The sequence below is a fragment of the Eulemur rufifrons genome, chromosome 7 (genome assembly GCF_041146395.1).
Source record: "Eulemur rufifrons isolate Redbay chromosome 7, OSU_ERuf_1, whole genome shotgun sequence".
NCBI lineage: Eukaryota > Metazoa > Chordata > Mammalia > Primates > Lemuridae > Eulemur > Eulemur rufifrons.
The window spans coordinates 11,262,792-11,287,260 of record NC_090989.1 but is presented as its reverse complement, the minus strand read 5'-3'; the positions used below and the strand labels follow the sequence as shown (position 1 = coordinate 11,287,260).

Here is a 24,469-nt window from a genome sequence, read left to right as displayed (position 1 = left end):
TCAATAAACATATTTTAAAAGTAATTTGCTATAATTTGAGAGCTGGAGGAAATAATGATTTTAATAGGATTAAGTGAAACATAATGTAATTCTAAGTAAGTTTTAGTGATAAACTTAAGTATTTATTTATTTAATTAATTAATTATTTTTTTGAGACAGTCTCACTCTGTTGCCTGGGCTAGAGTGCTGTGGCGTTAGCCTTGCTCACAGCAACCTCAAACTCCTGGGCTCAAGCAATCCTCCTGCCTCAGTCTCCCAAGTAGCTGGGACTACAGGCATGCGCCACCATGCCTGGCTAATTTTTTCTATATATATATTTTTAGCTGTCCATATAATTTCTTTCTATTTTTAGTGGAGGCAGGGTCTTCCTCTTGCTCACGCTGGTCTCAAACTCATGAGCTCAAACGATCTACCCACCTCAGCTTCCCAGAGTGCTAGGATTACAGGCATGAGCCACCATGCCCGGCCTAGTATTTATTTTTAACCTAGGTTTTAGTGTAGAAAGAAATAATTGGAAAAGTGGCAGTCAGATTAAATGGATTATGAAAAATTGTTTATTTGATAACTTTTTGTTTAATAAGAGGTATTATACTACGTTGTGTTAACATGGAATGTAATTGTGGATTTATATGATTTATTTAAATCTACTTTGGGGACTGTCTGACAAAATTAATTTGTTACTTTCAGACTTGAAAGAGGCCTCCAGAAAAAGTAGATGTGTATCTGTACAAACAGATCCTACTGATGAAATTCCCACCAAAAAGTCAAAGAAACATAAAAAGCACAAAAACAAAAAGAAGAAAAAGAAGAAAGAAAAAGAAAAAAAATATAAAAGACAGCCAGAAGAATCTGAGTCAAAGCCGAAATCTCATCATGATGGGAACATAGATTTAGAATCTGATTCCGTTTTAAAGTTTGATTCTGAACCTTCAGCAATGGCACTGGAGCATACTACAAGAGCATTTGTCCTATCTGAGACCAGTGAATCCCCTGCAATTGTGCTAGAATCTCCTATAGTATCAATGGAGGTGTCAGAGCCGCACATCGTAGAAACTCTGAAGCCAGATGCACAAACTGCAGAACTGTCAGTTGCATCTACATCAGTAATCACAGAACAGTCTGTGACAGTAATGCTGGAACCATCCATGACAAAGATTCTGGATTCCTTTGCAGCAGCACCAGTGCCTACTACGACAGTGGTGCTGAAGTCATCTGAGCCAGTTGTAACAATGTCGGAGTATCAGATGAAGTCTGTGCTGAAATCTTTGGAGGGCACATCTCCAGAGCCATCAAAGATCATGTTGGTAGAGCCCCCAGTAGTAAAAGTATTAGAGCCATCAGAAACCCTTGTGGTATCATCAGAGACACCTACTGAGGTGTACCCTGAGCCAAGCACATCAACAACAATGGATTTTCCAGAGTCATCTGCAACTGAAGCGCAAAGATTGCCAGAGCAGCCCGAAGAAGTACCATCGGAGATTGCAGATTCATCCATGACAAGACCGCAGGAGTTGATGGAGCTGCCTAAGACCACAGCGTTGGAGTTGCCGGAGTCGTCGGTGGCCTCAGCGATGGAGTTGCCGGGGCCACCTGCGACCTCCATGCCGGAGTTGCAGGGGCCCTCTGTGACTCCAGTGCTGGAGTTACCTGGGCCCTCTGCTACCCCGGTGCCAGAGTTGCCAGGGCCCCTTTCTACCCCAGTGCCTGAGTTGCCAGGGCCCCCTGCGACAGCAGTGCCTGAGTTGCTGGGGCCCTCTGTGACACCAGTGCAACAGTTGTCACAGGAATTGCCAGGGCTTCCAGCACCATCCATGGGGTTGGAGCCACCACAGGAGGTGCCAGAACCACCTGTGATGGCACAGGAGTTGCCAGGGTTGCCTGTGGTGACAGCAGCAGTAGAGTTGCCAGAGCAGCCTGCGGTAACAGTAGCAATGGAGTTGACCGAACAACCTGTGACGACGACAGAGTTGGAGCAGCCTGTGGGGATGACAACGGTGGAACATCCTGGGCATCCTGAGGTGACAACGGCAACAGGGTTGCTGGGGCAGTCTGAGGCAACGATGGTGCTGGAGTTGCCAGGACAGCCAGTGGCAACGACAGCGCTGGAGTTGCCGGGGCAGCCTTCGGTGACTGGGGTGCCAGAGTTGCCAGGGCTGCCTTCGGCAACTAGGGCACTGGAGTTGTCAGGGCAGCCTGTGGCAACTGGGGCACTAGAGTTGCCTGGGCAGCTCATGGCAACTGGGGCACTGGAGTTCTCGGGGCAGTCTGGGGCAGCTGGAGCACTGGAGCTTTTGGGGCAGCCTCTGGCAACAGGGGTGCTGGAGTTGCCAGGGCAACCTGGGGCGCCAGAGTTGCCTGGGCAACCTGTGGCAACTGTGGCGCTGGAGATCTCTGTTCAGTCTGTGGTGACAACATCGGAGCTGTCAACGATGACCGTGTCGCAGTCCCTGGAGGTGCCCTCGACGACAGCGCTGGAATCCTATAATACGGTAGCACAGGAGCTGCCTACTACATTAGTGGGGGAGACTTCTGTAACAGTAGGAGTGGATCCCTTGATGGCCCAAGAGTCCCATATGTTAGCTTCTAACACCATGGAGACCCATATGTTAGCATCCAACACCTTGGACTCCCAAATGCTAGCGTCCAACACCATGGACTCCCAGATGCTAGCGTCCAACACCATGGACTCCCAGATGTTAGCCTCTAGCACCATGGACTCCCAGATGTTAGCAACTAGCACCATGGACTCCCAGATGTTAGCAACTAGCTCCATGGACTCCCAGATGTTAGCAACTAGCACTATGGACTCCCAGATGTTAGCAACCAGCTCCATGGACTCCCAGATGTTAGCAACCAGCTCCATGGACTCCCAGATGTTAGCAACCAGCTCCATGGACTCCCAGATGTTAGCAACCAGCTCCATGGACTCCCAGATGTTAGCAACCAGCTCCATGGACTCCCAGATGTTAGCAACCAGCACCATGGACTCCCAGATGTTAGCAACCAGCACCATGGATTCCCAGATGTTAGCATCTGGCACTATGGACTCTCAAATGTTAGCTTCCGGCACCATGGATGCTCAGATGTTAGCGTCTGGTACCATGGATGCCCAGATGTTAGCGTCTAGTACCCAAGATTCTGCTATGCTGGGTTCAAAATCTCCTGATCCCTATAGGTTAGCTCAGGATCCCTATAGGTTAGCTCAGGATCCTTACAGGTTGGGTCACGACCCCTATAGATTAGGTCATGATGCTTACAGGTTAGGACAGGACCCCTATAGATTAGGCCATGATCCCTACAGACTAACTCCTGATCCCTATAGGATGTCACCTAGACCCTATAGGATAGCACCCAGGTCCTATAGAATAGCACCCAGGCCATACAGGTTAGCACCTAGACCCCTGATGTTAGCATCTAGACGTTCTATGATGATGTCCTATGCTGCAGAACGTTCCATGATGTCATCTTACGAACGCTCTATGATGTCTTATGAGCGGTCTATGATGTCCCCTATGGCTGAGCGCTCTATGATGTCAGCTTATGAACGCTCTATGATGTCAGCCTATGAGCGCTCTATGATGTCCCCTATGGCCGAGCGCTCTATGATGTCAGCTTATGAACGCTCTATGATGTCAGCCTATGAGCGCTCCATGATGTCCCCAATGGCTGATCGATCGATGATGTCCATGGGTGCCGACCGGTCTATGATGTCGTCATACTCTGCTGCTGACCGGTCTATGATGTCATCGTACTCTGCAGCTGACCGATCTATGATGTCATCTTACACTGCTGATCGTTCAATGATGTCTATGGCTGCTGATTCTTATACTGATTCTTACACTGATACATACACGGAGGCATATATGGTGCCACCTTTGCCTCCTGAAGAGCCCCCAACAATGCCACCATTGCCACCTGAGGAGCCACCGATGACACCACCATTGCCTCCTGAGGAGCCACCAGAGGGTCCAGGTTTACCTACTGAGCAGTCAGCATTAACAGCTGAAAATACTTGGCCTACAGAGGTGCCATCATTACCTCCTGAAGAGTCTGTATCGCAGGCTGAACCTCCTGTGAGTCAAAGTGAGATTTCAGAGTCTTCAGCAGTGCCTGCTAATTATTCATTGTCAGCATCAGATCCTTCAGTGTTAGCAGCATCAGAGGCTGCCGTGACTGTTCCAGAACCACTGCTAGAGCCAGAATCTTCAGTTATGTCAACACCTGTAGAGTCGACGGTAGTAGCAGAAGAACATGAAATTATTCCAGAGAGACCAGTGACGTGTGTGGTGTCTGAAACTCCCATAATGTCAGCTGAACCAACGATGTTAATATCAGAGCCTCCTATTACGTCAGAGACAGCAGAAACATTTGATTCCACGAGAGCTTCAGGGCATATTGCCTCAGAGGTACCTATGTCCTTGCTGGAGCCAGCAGTAACTATTCCAGAACCAGCAGAGAGCAGCATCCTGGAGCCGCCAGCGATGGCTGTCCCAGAGCCTCCAGCCATGACCGTCCAAGAGCCTCCAGCCATGGCTGTCCCAGAGCCTCTGCCTATGGCTGTCTCGGAGCCTCCTGCCATGGCCATCCCCGAGCCTCCGGTTGTGGCTGAACCAGAGCATGTTACCATTCCTGTGCCAGTTGTTTCTGCCCTGGAGCCTACTGTGCCTGTCCTGGAACCAGCAGTGTCAGTCCTTCAACCTGCTATGATTGTTTCAGAACCATCTGTTTCTGTCCAGGAATCCACTGTGACAATTTCAGAGCCTGCTGTGACTGTTTTGGAGCAGACTCAAGTAATATCAACTGAAATGGTTATGGAGTCTACACCAGTGATACTGGAATCTAGTGTTATGTCCTCATCACATGTTATGAAAGGAATGACTCTTCTATGTGGTGATCAAAATCTTGCTCCAGAGATTGGCATGCAGGAGATTCCATTGCATTCAGGTGAAGAGCCCCATGAAGGACACTTGAAAAGTGACTCTTATGAAAGTGAACGTGGAATAAATATAGACCTTAATATAAATAATCATTTGGTTGGTAAAGAAATGGAACATAACACAGTGTCTGCTGCTAGCACTGGTTCTGTTGGTGAAATTGGTGAAGAGAAAATTTTACCCAGCGATGAGACTAAACAATGCCAAGTATTGGGTACTTACCCTGGTGTCAGTGAAGCAGATGTAGGAGAAACTCTATCTTCTACTGGTCCTCTAGCTCTGGAACCTGATGCAATGGGAACTAGTAAGGGTATTGAATTTATCACAGCATCTACTCTCAGTTCAGTTAATAAATATGATGTTGAAGTATCTTTAGCTACTCAAGACACTGAACATGACATGGTAATTTCAACCAGCCCCAGTGGTGGTAGTGAAGCTGACATAGAAGGACCTTTGCCTGCTAAAGACATTCATCTTGATTTACCATCTAGTAATAACCTTGTTAATAAGGATACAGAAGAACCATTAACTCTAAAAGAGAGTGACCAGACATCTGCAGTAGCTCTCAGCCCTAAAGAAATGAGTGGAGTTGAAAAAGAAGTACCTCTCCCTACTAAAGAGATATCTGATTCAGGATTTTCTGCCAACATTGAGGATATTAATGAAGCAGATTTAGTAAGACCATTACTTCCTAAGGACATGGAACGTCTTACAAGCCTTAGAGCTGGTATTGAAGGACCTTTGCTAGCAAGTGAAGTTGAACGTGACAAATCTGCTGCCAGTCCAGTTGTAATGAGTATGACAGAAAGAGCTTCAGAGTCTTCTTCAGAGGAAAAAGATGATTATGAAATTTTTGTAAAAGTTAAGGACACACATGAAAAAAGCAAGAAAAATAAGAACCGCGACAAAGGTGAGAAAGAGAAGAAAAGAGATTCTTCATTAAGATCTCGAAGTAAGCGTTCCAAGTCTTCTGAACACAAATCACGCAAGCGAACCAGTGAATCTCGTTCTAGGGCAAGGAAGAGATCCTCTAAGTCCAAGTCTCATCGCTCTCAAACACGTTCACGGTCACGTTCAAGACGTAGGAGGAGGAGCAGCAGGTCAAGATCAAAGTCTAGAGGAAGACGATCTGTATCAAAAGAGAAGCGCAAAAGATCTCCAAAGCACAGATCCAAGTCTAGGGAAAGGAAAAGAAAAAGATCAAGCTCCAGGGATAACCGGAAAACAGCTAGAGCTCGAAGTCGCACCCCAAGTCGTCGGAGTCGGAGTCACACTCCGAGTCGTCGAAGAAGGTCTAGATCTGTGGGTAGAAGAAGGAGCTTTAGCATTTCCCCCAGCCGCCGGAGCCGTACGCCTAGCCGTAGGAGCCGCACACCTAGCCGCAGGAGCCGCACCCCAAGCCGCCGAAGCCGCACCCCAAGCCGCAGGAGCCGAACCCCAAGTCGCAGGAGCCGCACCCCAAGTCGCAGGAGCCGCACCCCCAGCCGTCGAAGAAGATCAAGGTCTGTGGGAAGACGACGAAGCTTCAGTATATCCCCTGTCAGATTGAGGCGATCAAGAACACCCTTGAGAAGAAGGTTCAGTAGATCTCCTATCCGTCGTAAAAGATCTAGGTCTTCTGAAAGAGGCAGATCACCCAAACGTCTGACAGATTTGGGTGAGTCATTCTATTATAATTGAATGGGATTGTAATAGAGAATGATTTAAACCTGAGTTTTTTCTGATCTTCAGTCAAATGAAATATTTTGGGTTACTGGTTTAGGATAAATATTTTTATCTTTAAATTTTTATGGTTAAAAACTCATTTAAAGGAAGTATAGAGATAAGTATATTGTAATCGGAGTTGAAAGACTTGTTTTGGAATATAATTAGAATCAAGGTTTTTCCATACTTGGTTGTTTTATTTTGCTTTGGTCACCTTGCCATGACTAAAAATGGAAAGCAGAAGCAGATGTGGAAGTCCATTTACATGAAAAACAAGGCCAGTATATGTTTAGATTGTTATCTTATGTATTTCAACATACATCCTTGCAAATAAGCCTAAAATTATAATGTTTCTTTTTTAATAAAAAAATGGCCATATAGGACTTAAATATTTGTGAAGGTAATTCTGATTTTTACAGTTGATAATGAGAGTGAGTAGGGAATTTTGGACATGGGGGGAGTTATTTAACTGGTTGGGTGATACTAGCTAAGTAAAGTAAGTGAAATTTATTAGATCAGTGATATTTAATAATCTGTTTTACTTTAAAAATAAATGTTTGGCCGGGTGCAGTGGCTCACGCCTGTAATCCTAGCACTTTGGGAGGCCGAGGCGCGAGGATTGGTTGAGGTCAGGAGTGAGACCAGCCAGAGTAAGAGCGAGACCCGTCTCTACTAAAAATAGAAAAATTAGCTGGGTGTTGTGGTTTGTCCCAGCTACTTGGGAGCCTCAGGCAGGAGGGATGGCTTGAACTCAGGAGTTTGAGGTTGCAGTAAGCTATGGTGATGCCACTGCACTCTTGCCCCGGGTGACACAGTGATACTATCAAAAAAAAAAAGAAAAAAAAAACCTCAAATTTTAAGTAGTGTTTAGAGATGATTAAAACTTGATGGATAATGGATGATTATCTGCAATAAATATGGATAATATATTGTTATCCCAGTATATTGGACATTTCCAGGTCAAGATTGTCTAAAGAAAAAGACATTAAGAGTAACATGGGAGACTCTGCATTCATTTCAACAGAAGTTTTCTGAGTTGTTTCTTTTTCAAAGCAGAGGAACAGTATGTAATTCCAAAAGTGATGACAAGTTAGAGAAGACATGGTTAAAATGCGTATGTTTTTTTACCAAATAGTAAAAATGCCAAAAAGGACAGAATGTGATGATTATTGTAGTGCTAGTATAGAAGAGTTACTTGAGGAGCACAGTGGAGAGGAGTGTTAATTCTAACCTAATGGAGACTTGTTAGAAGAGGTGGCTCTTGAACTTGGACTCAAAGAGTGATTTAAGATGTCAGATTAGGAGGAGAGTAATTTTGGGTTATGGTAATTCAGAGAAGTAAAGTTGGCTTTGGTAGGTTTGTGTCTTCAGAGTGTGTGGTAGCGTGACTGTCATAGTTGTATGGTGAGTCAGCTGTTTTGTGTAGTATTTGAATTGGAAGCTCATTGTGGACTTAATTCTTTAAGCATCCACTGCTCAAAACTTTGAGCCAGAGTAGGTTGATTATTGATATAACTTAGAGCGGAAAATTGATGCCTTTAGTTTTGTTAGTATATAAGACTTTTGGTAATAAAAAATGTACAGCCTTCTAGGAAAACTGCTTCTTATATTTTTCCTCTTACAGATAAGGCTCAATTACTTGAAATAGCCAAAGCTAATGCAGCTGCCATGTGTGCTAAGGCTGGTGTTCCTTTACCGCCAAACCTAAAGCCTGCACCTCCACCTACAATAGAAGAGAAAGTTGCTAAAAAGTCAGGAGGAGCTACTATAGAAGAACTAACTGAGGTAAGCTAGACAGAATTTGTTTTCATTCTTAAATGGATTATTCCAGTGATGTTGACTCTGGAGCGTGCCAAAACCCGAATTGTGGGCTGAACTGATAATGGCTGGCACCGAGTGGCCAAAACCCGAAATACAGATGTGGCAGCGGCAGAAGCTCTGTTTAGCAGGCCATTATCTGGGATGGCTAAGCTCCGCTAGCTAAAAGTTACTTCCCATTACTTTTGCTTTCCAGTTTTAGAAGCCAAACTGACTGAGGAGTGGGACGGTTCGTTTGAATGGAGGAGGTGTTGAGTGAGCAACACGCAGAAGCTCGCCTACAGTTTCGTTTCCATTCACGACGTGTTCACTGATCGCCACGAGTGTACTGCATATACGCAAAGACACAGACAATCTTCAGAAATGATCTTTTGCCACCGGAGCTTGGAAATTAATAAGAATAGCTGGCCATTGCCTGAAAAGGAACTTCTTTCGCATCAACATTTCGGGTTTTGGCTGTTTGGTACCAGCCATTGGCGATAATGGCCAACCATTATCAGTTCTTCCTGCGGTTCGGGTTTTGGCAGTAACATATATATTTTAAACATACTTATTTTTGTTTTTAAAAATTTGATCTTTCCAATTGAGGCTTTTTTGGGGGCTTTGTTTTATTATTACTACTTTTTTTTCTTTGGGGGGAAGATGCTGAAATATTGCTGCTAGAATCCAGAAATACCACACTGTTTCATATATTGAAACTTGTTATTGGCTAGCCTTATGCCAGCCTGCCACTGTCAATATATATTCTGTTCCCCTTGGTTACAAGCTTGATATACTCTGTGTTTTTGGCTAAATGAGCTTTTTATCCTATTGTAATATTTTCAATTGATGATAGATGTATTGAATTCTACTGCTTGTATAGAGACAGGTCTATCCAAATTTACTCTGACCTTTTTATAAAGCCAGGTAATGGAGTCTGTTCCTTTGCTTCTCAGGAGGGAATTGACTTTGCTTTATGTGTCAGACCTCATCAGTTGTACCCTCTCCATCATGCCTTATTTTCCATCTTTAAGTTCTGTTCATTAAGAGACTCAACCTACAAACATTTAATGGAGAGACATGTTACTATATAATTCTGCAAATGTTTTAGATCTTTTATTTTGCCATACATTTGAGGATCGTAAAGCTTCTTAATTTGTTTCCTCACTTAGATTTATTATAATATGAATCATAAGTTCTTTTTTAAAAAAATTAAGAACCTTGTAAAGCTTACATTGCTTACTTATCAAGTCCAAGCTCCTTATCCAAAACGCTATGGCCACTTAGTATTTTGCTGTTTTTAGTCCTCATCTTCAGCCCTGTTGTCCCTTTTAACAAATTTATTTTCACCTTTTTACCACCACTTGACTAGGATGATTTTTCCTTTCTCTACCAATCCTTGTTCTTCACTATGAAAATCTGGCTTAGAACTCTTCAAGGAATATTCCTTGATTCTCTAACCCTGCCTGACTCTATTCTTTCTTAAGCCTTTGTTCTTTTAGCACTTATGTAATCAGTTTGTATTATATCAGTTTGCACTTGTTATTGTGTTGCTCTGTAAAAGCGTTTTTCAATTATTTCATGTATATGTATTCCGTCTCTTGTACTAGATTGTAAGCTCCTTGGGAGCAGGGACCACGTCTTCTACTTTTTTTTTTGTATTCCCCAGACAGTGCCCAGTACAGTGCTCTGCACATAGTAGGTGCTCAATAAATGTTGTTGACTGACCAGCCAGAGTGTGTTTAAGTAATAGCTAATAAGCCAGATATCTATCTATAGATAGATAAGTTAGTTTGTTTTGAAAGTTACTTTTACGTGGTTTTGATTCTAAGAAATTACATGTTGTTCTACGTAAAGCATTTAAGATTTATTTTTGTTTGTTTTTACTTTTAAAGAAATGCAAACAGATCGCACAGAGTAAAGAAGATGATGATGTAATAGTGAATAAACCTCATGTTTCGGATGAAGAGGAAGAAGAACCTCCTTTTTATCATCATCCCTTTAAACTCAATGAACCCAAACCCATTTTTTTCAATCTGAATGTGAGTATTAGTGCTTATGGATTAGTAAAACAGCACAACTTATGGAACTATTTAAATAAAACCCAAGTAGAATTTAGTTTATTAATTTTTGGTTTAAATACTGTGAGAAATAACCAAATTATTTCCTTTCTGATTATGTTGAAAATCTTCAGAAACCATTTAATGTAAGTGATTGTTATACTACTGAGTTTTAATTAAGAAATACTTTATTTTTTAGATTGCTGCAGCAAAGCCAACTCCACCAAAAAGCCAGGTAACATTAACAAAAGAATTTCCCGTGTCATCTGGATCTCAACATCGGAAAAAAGAAGCTGACAGTGTTTATGGAGAGTGGGTTCCTGTAGAAAAAAATGGTGAAGAAAACAAAGATGATGATAATGTTTTCAGCAGCAATTTGCCCTCAGAGGTAAGTAAGAGGAATTATTATGTTTTTTTTTCCTTTTTTATACCTGAATCTGCCATTTTATTGTTACTTTATATCTGATTTGGATTCTGTTTCACTCTTCTTAGGGCCGGGTTAAACGGCAGGGCCGGGTTAGACGACAGATGAAACAACCCGCAGCTTCTCATTTGACAGTAACTCGATGCAATTCACTTTGTGGAACCAAGCCACAAAGTGAAAAGCATCGAATTGCAGAGAACAGTGTTATCACAACCCTACCCAACATTGGGCCCTCCTTGCACTTGTGGGAAGGTAGCCCAAGGTACAACTATTTAGCTTCCCGTTTTGCTTCAAGGCTCTATAGCTCTAGATTTTGGTGGTAGCAAATTTACTGGGTGGAGGGATCGAGTGGAGAGAGGCAGATCCTCAGGTTCAACACAAGAACTGGATTGGAAAAGGTCATTGTAGGCTGATGTGAGCAGTCTTGGGTACATAGCCCATTGCCCTTAAATGATTTTTTTTTTTTTTTTTTTACTATTTCTCTGGGTTGTTTGTCAGATAGCCTTTAATTTTAATCGTTTTCCCTTCCCCGTGCTACCTTGGCCCTTTTGAATTCTTGTGTTTAACCTAATGCTCAGCCTTGGTACTCTATTCCCTTCTCCTTCCCCTCTTTGCTACTATTAAAAGTTGGAGAAGTGGAATTCACACCTTGAAATTTCCACAAGGCTATAGTTGTATCTTGTCAAAATGACGCAGTAATAATGCCAAGTGTCAAAACAACCCCATTAAAATGCCGCCTGATTAAATATGTGCTGCTAAATATAGTGCACATGAAAACAGCAAGACTGTATATATATGTAAATATATATATATATCTGTATCTTTGTATGTATCTCTGTATCTGTACCTTTGCTGTATCTTTTAATAAACAGTTTACTTTTATTTAACTTGTTGTGCAAAATCACGCTTGGGGGATGTGGGAGGGTGGAGAATTACTAGGGGGGTGGGAGTTTTCAGTGCTACCATAGATTAGTTGTCATTACCTCTTGCCCTTGGTTTCCAAAGCCCAGACAACTGTCCAAGGACTGGACTATATATCTGATGCCCACACGGACTCCTTTTTCTTGCAGTTTTGGCATATGTAGGTCAGAGAGACCTGTATGTACTCTTCACTTCAGGTTCCATTGGCCATATCATCATCTTCCAGTAAACACCTCCAATTGTACAAATAAATCCTATTTATAAAATCAGAAAGTGAACAGAACCCAAATCAGAAACGTTTTGATAGCAGTGTTTCCCCCCCCCCCCCAGGTATTCAAAGTCGACATTTTCACTGTTCTTTTTTCCTTTTTTTTGGGACCTGTGGCATTTTGAAAGGAAACAAATTCTATACAGTGAAGCTGGTGCTGGTCATGATTACTAGTCAATGCAACTTACAGTCACAGATGATGATCTATGTTCACATGGGGTTCAACAATTGAAGCAAGTTATGTCATCACCAGTGAGGGAGGGATAGTTGGTTTAGATAGTAATTTAGTAAGACCAGTTGAGTAGCTCAGTTGTTAATCCCCAAATCAGGCTACCTGCACATCTCAAGAGGGAAAGGCCAACTGACATTTGCAGCTGACTTAATCTTCTTGTGGTAGCTCAGTGTAAACCATGATGGTAAGAAGGCTGAACAAGCTTAATTTACAGATCCCAGTACATATGCTTTTAGTAACTAATTTCTTGCAGATTAAACATTCAACAGAGTTGTACAAAACATAGCTGGGGAGAGTTTTTACATGTGAAATATTTCCAGTGTAGTGAAGACAATAAAGACGGCAAAATTCCAAGGGATTTTCTTGAGAAGATAACTGACCATAATTATTTTGAATTTCTTCAGTTAAACATGGGGAAACTGCTTAGTAAATCTTGATAATTACACTTTTTTGATTGAGAGTGTGTGTGTATATATATGTTTGAAATTTGGTACTCAGCTATTTTCAGTCTCAACACTGAAAGTGTGATGGCTTAGCCCTACCTGTCATCAAAAGTTGTCAGACTTTAATTAAAGGTTGAGAACTAGTAAGATATCTGGGGTGGGGGGGGGAATGCTTGATAGAGAAAGTGTACTTAAATAACTATAAAATTATTTGTGTAAAGGAGTCTTGTTAAAACTTGTTAAAATAGAAGAAAAATAAGTTCTGCTCAGAGAGCTAAATGAATGAAGCAGATGGTGTCTCTTGTGGAAAAATATACATAATTATTTGATATCAGAACTAGAAAATTAGACTCGAACAATATATAGATTAACTTTAATGCTAAATAAAAGAACCCCAAAAATATTGGGGGGGAAAGACAGGATTGTGTTTTGCTTTCAAATCTCGTACTGTAAAAGCAGTAATAATGTCAGATATGTAGAAGAGATGTTCACAATATATAATATTTAGTTCTAGTTATTGAGCTACCATCTAAATTACTATATTTGTAAAGTTAATGTTCCATATATCAATGTGAAATATTTTTGGTGAAATAAAGGCTTTCTAGAGTAAAAAGAAAGTTCTTTTAAATGGCCAACTTTTTAACTGAATAGTATTTTTAATGTTTTATCTATCAGTCTTTTTTGTTTTAATAAATATAAATGAAGTTTATGGTTCTCTAGTCCTGAGCATAAAACATTCAGGCAAAGATCACAGATTTTATCTCCATGAGGGCTGAATTAGCTTTGCTATAATCCCTAACCCCACCAGTTGTCTGGCATATGAGTGCTCTGTGACACATAAGTATGAATGGATAGACGTTGTGGATGGAGCAGCATAAATCCATATCATATGGTAAAACAACTCCTCAGACTGCCCTACTGCCATAGCATCGTCTTCCTACTCAGAAACCAGCCAGCGTCATCCTCAGTAAGGAGAGACTACAAACTTTGACCATACTTGTGAAAATCTGATTTATAAACAATGAAATAAAATATGTTGAAAAACTAATATTTACAATAGTCTTCAGGGACATTAATTATTGGTAATAAAGTTAGGAAAGCCTTATTGTGTAGAAGATTTGAATGTAATCATTGACATAAGTAGAGTGATGACTCCATTTATAACTACTAGTGTGGAGTTTTCATAGGTTTAGTATCAATAATTTTTTAGGTGTCCAGCTCTGTTAAGGTCTAGTGATTACTTAGATGTTAAGATCATCCTTATCTTAAGCAGTTTGCTAGTTTGTATTATTGAATCATATTTCTACATTCCATTGGAACTAAAATTCTCTTAAATGTAGAAGCTCTAAATGTATAAAGATTAGGAAAGCTAACTTCTTGGAGTAAAATGAAGATTTTAATTGGAAATTAAACACATAGGTCCTAGCACTGCTAAAATATGTGATGTACAGCTTTATTTGTTCTTTTCTCCCTATATTCTCTAGGTAGTTAACACTGAATTTCTCTCAGCCATTTAACAGGTTATCTATTGGTTTTCACATTATACTTCATTTAGATTTATGTAAGAATTACCTCCTAGAGAATTTTGAATGATATAATAAAATGATTCATAATTCAGTTTTTAAAACCAATTAAACACAATAACTGGGACATTCTGTATTTACTGTGGCTTTGTTTTTGTAGTTCTCATTTTGCTCTTTTACATATGAACCTCTTTATATTTCATCAATTTTTAATAAGTATTTTAAAATCATGTTTTGTCGACAGGCCAGATGGTTTTTCTTTATTTCTGTTTTCTTATAATTAAAGTTTTCCTTTTAGCCTTCTTTTAATTTTGAGATACCTATGTAGAAAATCCGTTTTCTGGCTGTAGGAGTCATTTTCCTTATCTGACTCACCCCATCCTAACAATTATCTTTAGATCTTTTATAGCCTTTCATTGATACTCTAAGAAATTCTTAAGATGGTTGTTCTATTTATGTAAATAGTTGGGTTAACAAAAGGGGAGTAAATTGACTTAGAAGAATTTTTTAAATGAGAAATGGAGATATAAAAGGCCCACACATGATGTAGGTCATGAAATGCATGTTACATGGTGCCAGTTCCATTATGTATTTCATTACACCTGAGATACCTTTGTAGATTTTAGAAGTAGTGATAATCTACATTGTTGCTATGGTAAGGAGATTAAACAACTTGGTCAATTTTCATTAACATGAAAATTACAATTCAGGACACTTTAAAATTTCACCTTTTAGAAACTGGTCTGAGGGAAAATGAAATTAAACATTTCCCCTGTTATACTACCTACACTATTACTACACAATCGTTTTTTATATATTAGGTAGCAAGCTAATCTATAGTTTATCAGTGGAAACAAATCAGGTTTGTTACTACAACTTAATAGTATCCTAGGAATTTAAAATTTTTTCCTAAATTTTAGAAGGGCTTTCAGCTTCACTTTGGTGCCTTTCCCACATTTCCGGTTTCTAAATAGTAAAGGGTGATTAAGATTCTAAAGCTTGATCGTCCAATATCATAGTCACCAGCCACTGAAAAAATCAGTTTCTTAATCACCCTCGCCACATTTCAAGTGCTCAAGCACCTATGACTGCAGACAAGGTTCTCTTGGACAGTGCTGCTCTAAGGGGTAGCTGTGGCATATTATGAGAGTTTTATTATGGGTACATAATATCTGGTCTGACCCTTGAATATTGCTGGTTTGGGTATTATAGTTGGCTTTTTATGCATTCTTGCATAACCTGAGTTACCTTGAAAAGCTGGAAACAGGCTTTTGATGTAAACTCTTGAAGATCAGATGTTAAGATAACCTTGATTCATTCTATTTTGAGCATATCTTTTCATATTTAAAAATAAATTAAATAGGCAAATTATTTGGTAATTTTTGACATGAACTTTGCAAGCTCATTCGTAAGCCTGTTGAAGAATAGATGAAGTTTGTACGACCCTAGGAAATAATAGCTGTAATTTTATCTAAAGTAAATATCAAATTGCTATATTCCTTTCAGAGTAAGATGTGAATATAATGTGAAACATTCTTGAGATATGAAGGAAGTTTATTTTAGGGATAAATGAGCAGGCATTATTACTTGCTTAATAAAGGCTAAAAGAGGAAAAATATGAAGATATAATCTCTACAAAAATGAATTCATAGGTATATTCATTTGCTTTCCACTTGGAAAGAATTAGTTTTATTCTAGGAAAGTTAGCATTTTCAGAGCCTTCTAAATATATCTTTGTGGCTAATTTATAGTTGGAAATTGGGGATCAGGCTTTGGGATGATGGGTAGACATGTTTTTCCTAGTATCAATTTTAGCCTTTTCAGAATAAAAACCTTATTATTTATGACTAAGCACCCTAACACTTAGATTTATAGATTGATGTCAAAACTGAAGTAAGTCTGGCAAGGTTAATGGGACAGTACATGTCTCATTTAGTGTGCCTTCAAAAGTCACCTTGATAATCCTACTTGACAATTTCAGGAAACATGGAAGGTAGGCCTAGGGGACATAAATTGTGGCCTGAAATATCTGCATTCCCATTTAAAGTCCCAGGAATTGATCAGAAATACAGTAGAAGTGAAAGGTGAACATACTAAGTTTCTTAGTGTTCCAGTCAGATTTTGCTTAGATTAATTCTGATAGGCCTTAGAAGTACTCTAATTTGTGTGGATGATTTTCTAAGTTGATTTAGGAGATTATGATCTTTCAATTCACAACATTGATACAATCTAATAAATAATTACAGAATGAATTCAGTTTAATTTTGCCTTCATTTTAAGAAGGCATTATATAAAAATCTATACTTGCTTTGTAGAAGAAAAACCTTGGTTTATCTAAAGGTACATTAGACTGTTAGTGATTTTACTGACTTATATCTGTCATGGTCATGCAGTACTTGTCATTTTTTGTACATGAAAACAGCAAAATTTTTTCCATGTCAGATAAGCATTTTACAAAAATGATTTTTTTTGCATGAGATAACTAGAAAATAGTATAAGAGGTATTGAAAGAAAAAAGTCATGAATTAGTGAGTTGATACAAATCAACTTGACTTCTTAATTTTAAAAGAAAAAATATCACATACTTACTTGATGGATGTTCCTTCTGTAGTTAAACCTTCCACAAATCTGACAAATTGAGAATTTCCTCCAAAGATTACTTTTTTAGAAAAGTTAAAATATAAAATTTACATCTGCTTAGCATAGAGTTTTAAAAGGTAGTAATATGAGCTTTGAGGAGGACCTAAGACTTCAAACATTTAAAACTGTTTCACTTGATGTTATTACGGACTTCCACAGAAATATTTTAATTTCGATAATAAATCTATATAAACTGAAAACAAAAGGTTCATTTATTTATATCCTGAACATATTCTTTAAAGAAATTGAGTTCTTAAGACCAAACCATACCCATGCACAACTACAGAAGATGAAAGAGATGTGCTGATGAGTAAAGGAGTGATCATAATGCTTTTCTGCTTATTCAAGAATTTTAGTTATTGCTTCTGAAGGTTAATGCTTAACAAGTGAGAGTAAAATAAAAACTGCTATGGAGTATAAAATTTGGTTCAAATAATTCCCAGTTTATTATAAATAACTTTTTGTTAACGAAGGCTAGAAATTTTTAATGGAACATTCTGCGATTATGGTTTGCTATAGTAGAAAATATACTGAATGGTTCTGCTGCCTATGATGATGCCTATGATACCTTGTAATTTACCTTAATCCTTGTCTACTTTCCAAGGTTATGTTACTTTTTTTGAGTCTTCTCCTTAACAAGATTATTAGTATATAAGGGTATTATTTTGTTTTTGAAATGTAGCAACTAAAGATACAGGCACTCTTCAGAATTTAGGGAGTGCTGGTAATTTGAGATAATTATCTATGTTTTCTTTCTTAGCCTGTGGACATCTCTACAGCAATGAGTGAACGGGCACTTGCTCAGAAAAGACTCAGTGAGAACGCATTTGACCTTGAAGCCATGAGCATGTTAAACCGAGCTCAGGAAAGGGTATGTAGCAGTTTTAATGTCTAAATGGGAATTTCACTAACTAGATGGTTAAATTGTGACATAATCATTTACTTTAAATTAGCTGGCTTATTAAATGAAAATGATTTGAGGTCTGATGATTCAGTAAATGTTTACTGTGTACTATGTGGCAGGAACTATTTCTTGAGCAAACACAATAGAACAAATTCCCTGCCCTCATAGAGTTTACAGTCTGCTATATAAATATAGCTAAGTGCCCACAACAACCCTATGAGATGTGTTAGGTATTACTGGTTCCCATGTTTCAATTGAGAAAACTGAGGTAAAGAATGGTTGAGTGAAATCTGTAGTCAAACAACTAGTAAGTGGGGGAACTGGGATTCCAACACAATCTGAATCCATAGTCTGCTTTTGACAATGGACAGCTTCTCCATTTCTTTTCTACTCTTTCTATGATAAATCTATATAGAAACAATAAGTACATGTTCAAACAGGAAATACATTGATGAGAGTACAGGTGTTCAGGAAAAACAATTTGAATAAATGACAGCTGATTCTTTAACTGTCAGAGAAAATGTTGGTGATTGATGCAGTACACAGTTTTTTAAAAAGCTTTTTAATGTGTTTGAGTGGGATAGTATCCTATGTTTTTTACTCTTTAAGCATATGTCATGAATTTATTCTTGATTTATAATATCTCAAAGGAAGTAATTAAAAATCCAGGCTATCATGACGTGTATTAGAATGCATTTTTATGAGATAGGTAAGAAGGAGGGTGGGGATCCCTTGTTATATGAGCTGTTTTGTACATTTTTCATGTTTCTGTGATATTTTGAAGAAAATAGTATAGCTATGCTTTTTAGTTAGATATACATCTCAAATCTTGTTATTAATGGGATTCACTGAATGTTAACAAACTGCTTCTTTTAACTTTAGCAGAATATTTAATTTTAAATATGTATGAATTAATATGTTGTTTTTAAAGTTAAGTGCTTAAGTCTGTTATTAAGACATTTGTGTTTAGTGAATTAAATTATTACCAATGGCATTTTAATCAAATAAGTAATTTTATTTAGTTAATTGAGGTGGCTTCTTTTCTTCAGATTGATGCCTGGGCTCAGCTGAACTCTATTCCTGGCCAGTTCACAGGAAGTACAGGCGTACAGGTTCTAACACAAGAACAGTTGGCTAATACTGGTGCTCAAGCCTGGATTAAAAAGGTACACAATATATGCACATACAAAAGTGTTGAAGTACAAAGTTACAAAGTTTTTGGAAAATGTTTTATTAAAAATGCATGAAGAGGCCAGTGACTCTAACCAAAGTTCCTGAGTAAATTTGCTGTGTGTATATGCTCCAGGATGGACACTGAAGATGGACTGGATTCATGAGACAATGGCAAATGTATAAATATGGCTCAAGAGCCACTCATTTTATATCCTGAGGTTGTTTTCTAAATTGCTGCTGCTGATTTTGGTCAGGGGGTGGTATTTTTATTTAACTCTGGTTTCAATACTAATAGCATATTAGGTGCTCTTCAGAATATTCCACAGTTCCTGCCGGACTACTAACGTAATCATTTCAAAGCAGTGATTCTCAAATTTTTCTTCATCATGGGATACTTTATTACAGGTTTGTTTTTGGTGGATCACTGCCCCCGAGAGCCCTCTACCACCCTAATTTTCCACTGGTCTATTTCTCTATCCTTACCCCTTCATTAGTTCCTGCGCCCTCCTGTAAGATACCTTGGCCCCTATTCCTCTCCTCTTGTGACCTCCAGCCCCAGGTCAGCTGCTGGTTACAGAAGTGGTTGGGGGGCCCTACTATTAGCACTGCATGTGGTGATCTTGCTATGGTACTGGAAGGCTGAGGGAGGATGGCTGGAGTTGGGTGGGCCATGCTGAAGGGTGGTGAACAGGGCGGGATGGGGATGGAGATTAATCTGTGGACCACCATTTAGGCCCTGGTGGCCTCTGGTGATCCACAGGTTCAATTTGAGAACCACTGATTTCAGGGAAAAAAAAACATATATAAGACGTAAAATCAAGGGAGAGGACGGACACCTTGCGCTATGAAGATGTAGGTGCACCTGGTTTCAGATTCCTGCAATGAGACCTGTGAACTCCATCTACGGCTGCCTCATCATTGGGGGAGTCTTAGGTGGTTGAGAAGGGCATTCTGAAGAAATACGTTCTGGTGAAGGGGTGAATCTTGGTTGGATCAGTGATGGGAAATTTGTTTCAGGAGCACTTGCAGCATACATAACAGTGCTGAAACTGGGAGGCTGCGTGTTCTAATGGACTGGGAAGGTTTCTTTATCCTGTTGTACACCTGGTTCCTTGTGTGATCATGGGCAAGTAATTCTTTGGAATTTCAGTCTCCCAAGTGTCAAGTGGAGACAAGTCCTTACTACTGCATCAGGAGTGGTAATCAGTGTGATGGTTACCTAGAGAGAGCTACTCTGGGTGCCAAAGCTAGATTTCCAAAAAGTGAGATAATTGGTTGCTTTGGACAATTTAGTCTCATAACATTTATTTCAGTTTTGATAGTTTTATCTCTGTTGATTCTCTTAACAAATCAATATAAAACATACATACTCATTTTGCTTCCCTTTTTTGGGGCAGTAGTTGCACTATTATGTGTACAGTGAGTTCAGAGTCATTGAAAAATTACAATGTAGCTTGCTGAGGGGTGGTGTTGGAAAAAGTGATAATCTAGCAAAATATTGAAAGTTTGGATTAATTTTATATTATTATTTTATATTGCAGTTAAAAATAGAACGATTTATGCAGTCCTTAAAAAAATACCTTTCATCTATCAGTGGGAAGAATTATAAAAGTACATCTAATTCTTTACTGTTTTGATTCTTTAATATTATTTAGTCTTGAAGCTGAGTATTCAATATTTCAGGAAGTTAAAACATGAAGTTCATGGGTGTTTAACTAGACGTACAACACACACTCATGTACATTGCTATGTAGAAACTTCTGAATATGTGCTTCCATTGCAAAATTTTAGTCTTTATCGGTATAATGATGTGCTGATCCGTAACATTTGTATACTTTTAAATATCATCATGACATGGTAACACAAGTAACTTGTACACAGTGAATCTTTTACTAATTCAATTGGCTTTCCCCTATCCCCTAAAATAATTTTTGGTATTTTCAATCTTATAGGCAGTTCACAGATTTTAAATAAATAATTTAAGATGTTTAGTAGGACCTTTAAAAAGATTTCATCATTATATTTTATGTAAAATATACTTTGGGAAGTGAATCATTTTGTTAAATTATCGTAAGATATGTGTTTGTCAGACCAATTTTTAAATTATAGAAAAAGCAACACTTTCAGGAAAGCATCCAGTTGTATAGAATTACCGAAGAATATTTGATGCTGCTATAAAGGAGGAACTTCTTTTTTTATGAAAATGGGCCAGAACATGTAGAAGTCAATAGGTAACTGAAAATTTAAAATGTCATCCCTGTTAAACATCACAAATACTGTCTACTCATTAAATGTTTAGTTGTGTTTCGAAAACTTGCTCAAATGATGATTTTGGCTTTTTTCTTGCTTTAATATAGCCTAACATCCTCCTTATGTGTTAAAAACCACATGGAATGCCAACATTCTCTGTGTTGATTCTTAGATTATTGCAGGGTATTTTTAGATTAAAAAAGAGAAGTCTTATCAGTATTCTCGTTTGTCAGTAAAACATTTCAAATGGTTGTTGATTTAAAAGACCTTTCATTTTCTGGAATGAAATGATTTGGACATGACCTGATAAATATTGGTTATTAATACGGTCTCATTAGATTGGCTTTTTTTTGTAAACAGCATACACACTGGGGTAGAGAAACAACAGATGAAGATATTAGAGAATGGAAACAAAATTGGAAACCTGGGTTATTTGGGGTTACATATTGTACTGTGCACAGTTGCCCTTTTTTTTAGGAGTATTCCCTGGAAAAGAGGGGCGGATGAACCTGGAAGTAAGTAAAAGTCATTCTAGGTGTGTAGCATCAAGGCAGTTGATATCCAAGCATCAGCTAACCTTTCTCTTTATACATCTACACTGCATGGCCTGCACCAAATAAGGAACTGAACCAGGGGTATGTTTTTACCTCCACAGCTGCCTCCTTCCATCAGAGCACCTTGTTGAACTTAATGTCTAGTCACACATCATTGGCATGTTTTCTCCCCAGCATTTAATCATAAAGCTGGGAAATAAATGAGATTATACAGTTTTATTACTGTGTAAAAACAGGATTTTTTATATTTAGTATTAACTTATCAATATAGGAAATTATAATGCATACTATTTCCTGAGCTACCAAAGGTTTTGACTCCCTCTGTTGATAAGTTAATGACTTTTGCTATATATTTGCAAATGTAAACCTAAAATTTAATGGCCAAATGGGGAAATAAAGCATGATTTGGAGATAATGTTTTAAATTTTAAAAAATGGCCTTAACGATCAACAGTGGAATTCAATATTGTTATATGTACATGGATGCCCTTTAAAAAGAGGCATTGAATATTTCTTAACATGTGAAAAAAACAGACTGTTCATGCTAATGGATATATAGTTGTGCATCTTAGGACATTAAGTGGTTTGCTGCTTTGATGGAAATTATGGTTCAGTGGGTTGGATACAAGAGAGATGATTGTTCACAGAATAACCTGTGAACTTTCACCCCTCTGTATGGAAACTTGTTTCAGGGCCAAATCCTTGTAGCTGTCTTCTTGCCCCGGTCAGTGCCAGCCGTACTATTCACAACACTGCTGCTACCGAGGCCTAGGTATGTAAACATTTAAGGAGTTTTTTAAAAGTCTTTTAACATCAAGCTAGGTTTTAAAGGAATTCAAATTCATTTTGGTGTACTTACAGGGCATTTTATGTGATTCTCTTCTATTTATTACTGCATATATTTATTTTAAAGAGTTATCTTTTTGCTTCATAGGGATTTTCTAAGTAAAATATTTATACTTGCTTTATAGTAGAATGGGGAAGAAAACTTTGGATGACAACAGTATGCTTCTTCAGTGTCCAAATTATTTCTAAATGATTTCTGGGCTTTATTCATAAACTAGGTACACCTGGGACAATATTATTGACTGTTTTTAACATTGCCTTCTTTTTATTTTGCAAGCTAAGAAGAGATACCAGTGAACCTAAATAGTGGACGAAAACAGGAGTGTTCTAATTTTTTTTTTGGAGGGGGGCATGAGGGCTACTGTTTTAAAACTGCCATTTACTTGTCTGATTTGACTTTCAAAATAATATGTTAATGTGAAAATAATTAGAACATACACTACAGTATGTATTAAGTATAGAAGCATTTACATTTAATTGCTATACCTATAACAGATCTAGAAGCAAAATAAGATTCCTCTTTTTAGAAAGTAACCAGTGAGCCTGTAGTCAAGTTCTAACTGTAAAATGGGGACATTTTACCTTTCTTTTCCTTGGATAGGATCAGTTCTTAAGAGCAGCCCCGGTAACTGGAGGAATGGGAGCCGTTTTGATGAGAAAAATGGGCTGGAGAGAAGGAGAAGGATTAGGAAAAAACAAAGAAGGAAATAAGGAACCCATCCTAGTTGATTTTAAGACAGACCGAAAAGGTAACAAGTTCTCTTTTAGAATGTTTATTATACCTCCTTTAACATTCAGGGTTTCATTTTATACATTCCTTTAATCCCCGTGATCCTGAACTGGAGTTATTTCTTGTATATGTATAGCTATTTGTCAGAAAAAACTTTAACCCATATTCACACACAGCAACTTATTTTTATATCAGTATGATGGAGACACTAGTTTGAGTTTTTAAGAGCTAATTATTAGGAAAATGTGCATATATCTAATTATATGATTACAAAAGTAACTAGATTTCATAAATGGAATTTCGATTTTGTTTTCTCATGACAAGGGACTATGCTTGTCTTTTTTATTTTTTGTCAGATATTTTACACATTTTCATTATTTCCTATTAGAGTGCTATTTTGTCTTTACTTCATAAACTTTTTTGCTTGTCTCTCTTTTTAAGCTTAATAGTTAAGTTGGGTTGGGGTTGGAAAATAGTAGACCGACTGCCGACAACAGCCTTCACCTTGTTAACTGTCTTGTGTTAGGGCACTTTGGAACTTTTAGCACTGATTGTATTTTCCTACTATCTTCAGACACTTGGGGAGTGAGGGGGATCTATAAAGCCTGTATGTAGTTGTCAAGTATTTAAATATATACTTAGTTCCCACAGACAACACCCCTTGGAATAATGTTTTAGGAAATAAACTATTTTTGCACCAAATATGTATTGCAAAATTCCATGTTGGAGTTGTGCAACATTGGTCTGGGTGAGTTCTCAGGAGAACAGCACACGTATTAGCAGGAATTAATTAGCAAAGGAGTGGCTAAAAATTTTCCTGTAATATATAGGTTGAGCATACTAAATCTGGAAATGTGAAATGTTCCAAAATCCAAAACTTTGAGCACTGACATAAGGTAAGGCTCAGAAGAAATGTTCGTTGGAGCATTTTAGATTTCAGATTTTTGAATTTGGGATGCTCAACCAGTAAGTATAACGCAGACATTGAAAATCTGAAAAAATCTAACAGTTCTGGTCCCAAGCATTTTGGATAAGGAATAATCAAACTATATAGAAATTGGGAAAGC

At 38.3% G+C, this 24,469-nt stretch overlaps 1 protein-coding gene across 6 annotated transcripts in view; it reads left to right on the top strand.

Moving 5' to 3' along the window:
• The window catches only part of SON (SON DNA and RNA binding protein), a 32,192-nt gene that overhangs the window by 5,156 nt on the left and 2,567 nt on the right, over positions 1-24,469 (top strand). For 2 of the 6 annotated variants that reach the window (XM_069474978.1, XM_069474977.1), the window contains exons 3-9: positions 688-6,591; positions 8,263-8,423; positions 10,331-10,477; positions 10,695-10,883; positions 17,707-17,817; positions 18,900-19,016; positions 23,274-23,421. In XM_069474978.1, coding sequence (XP_069331079.1) covers positions 688-6,591; positions 8,263-8,423; positions 10,331-10,477; positions 10,695-10,883; positions 17,707-17,817; positions 18,900-19,016; positions 23,274-23,421 — 6,777 coding nt within the window. Of the gene's footprint in view, positions 1-687; positions 6,592-8,262; positions 8,424-8,652; positions 10,170-10,330; positions 10,478-10,694; positions 10,884-10,987; positions 11,807-17,706; positions 17,818-18,899; positions 19,017-22,518; positions 22,599-23,273; positions 23,422-24,469 lie in introns of those variants that run through there. The other 4 variants (XR_011233994.1, XM_069474981.1, XM_069474979.1 and 1 more) reach the window with 4 other exon arrangements.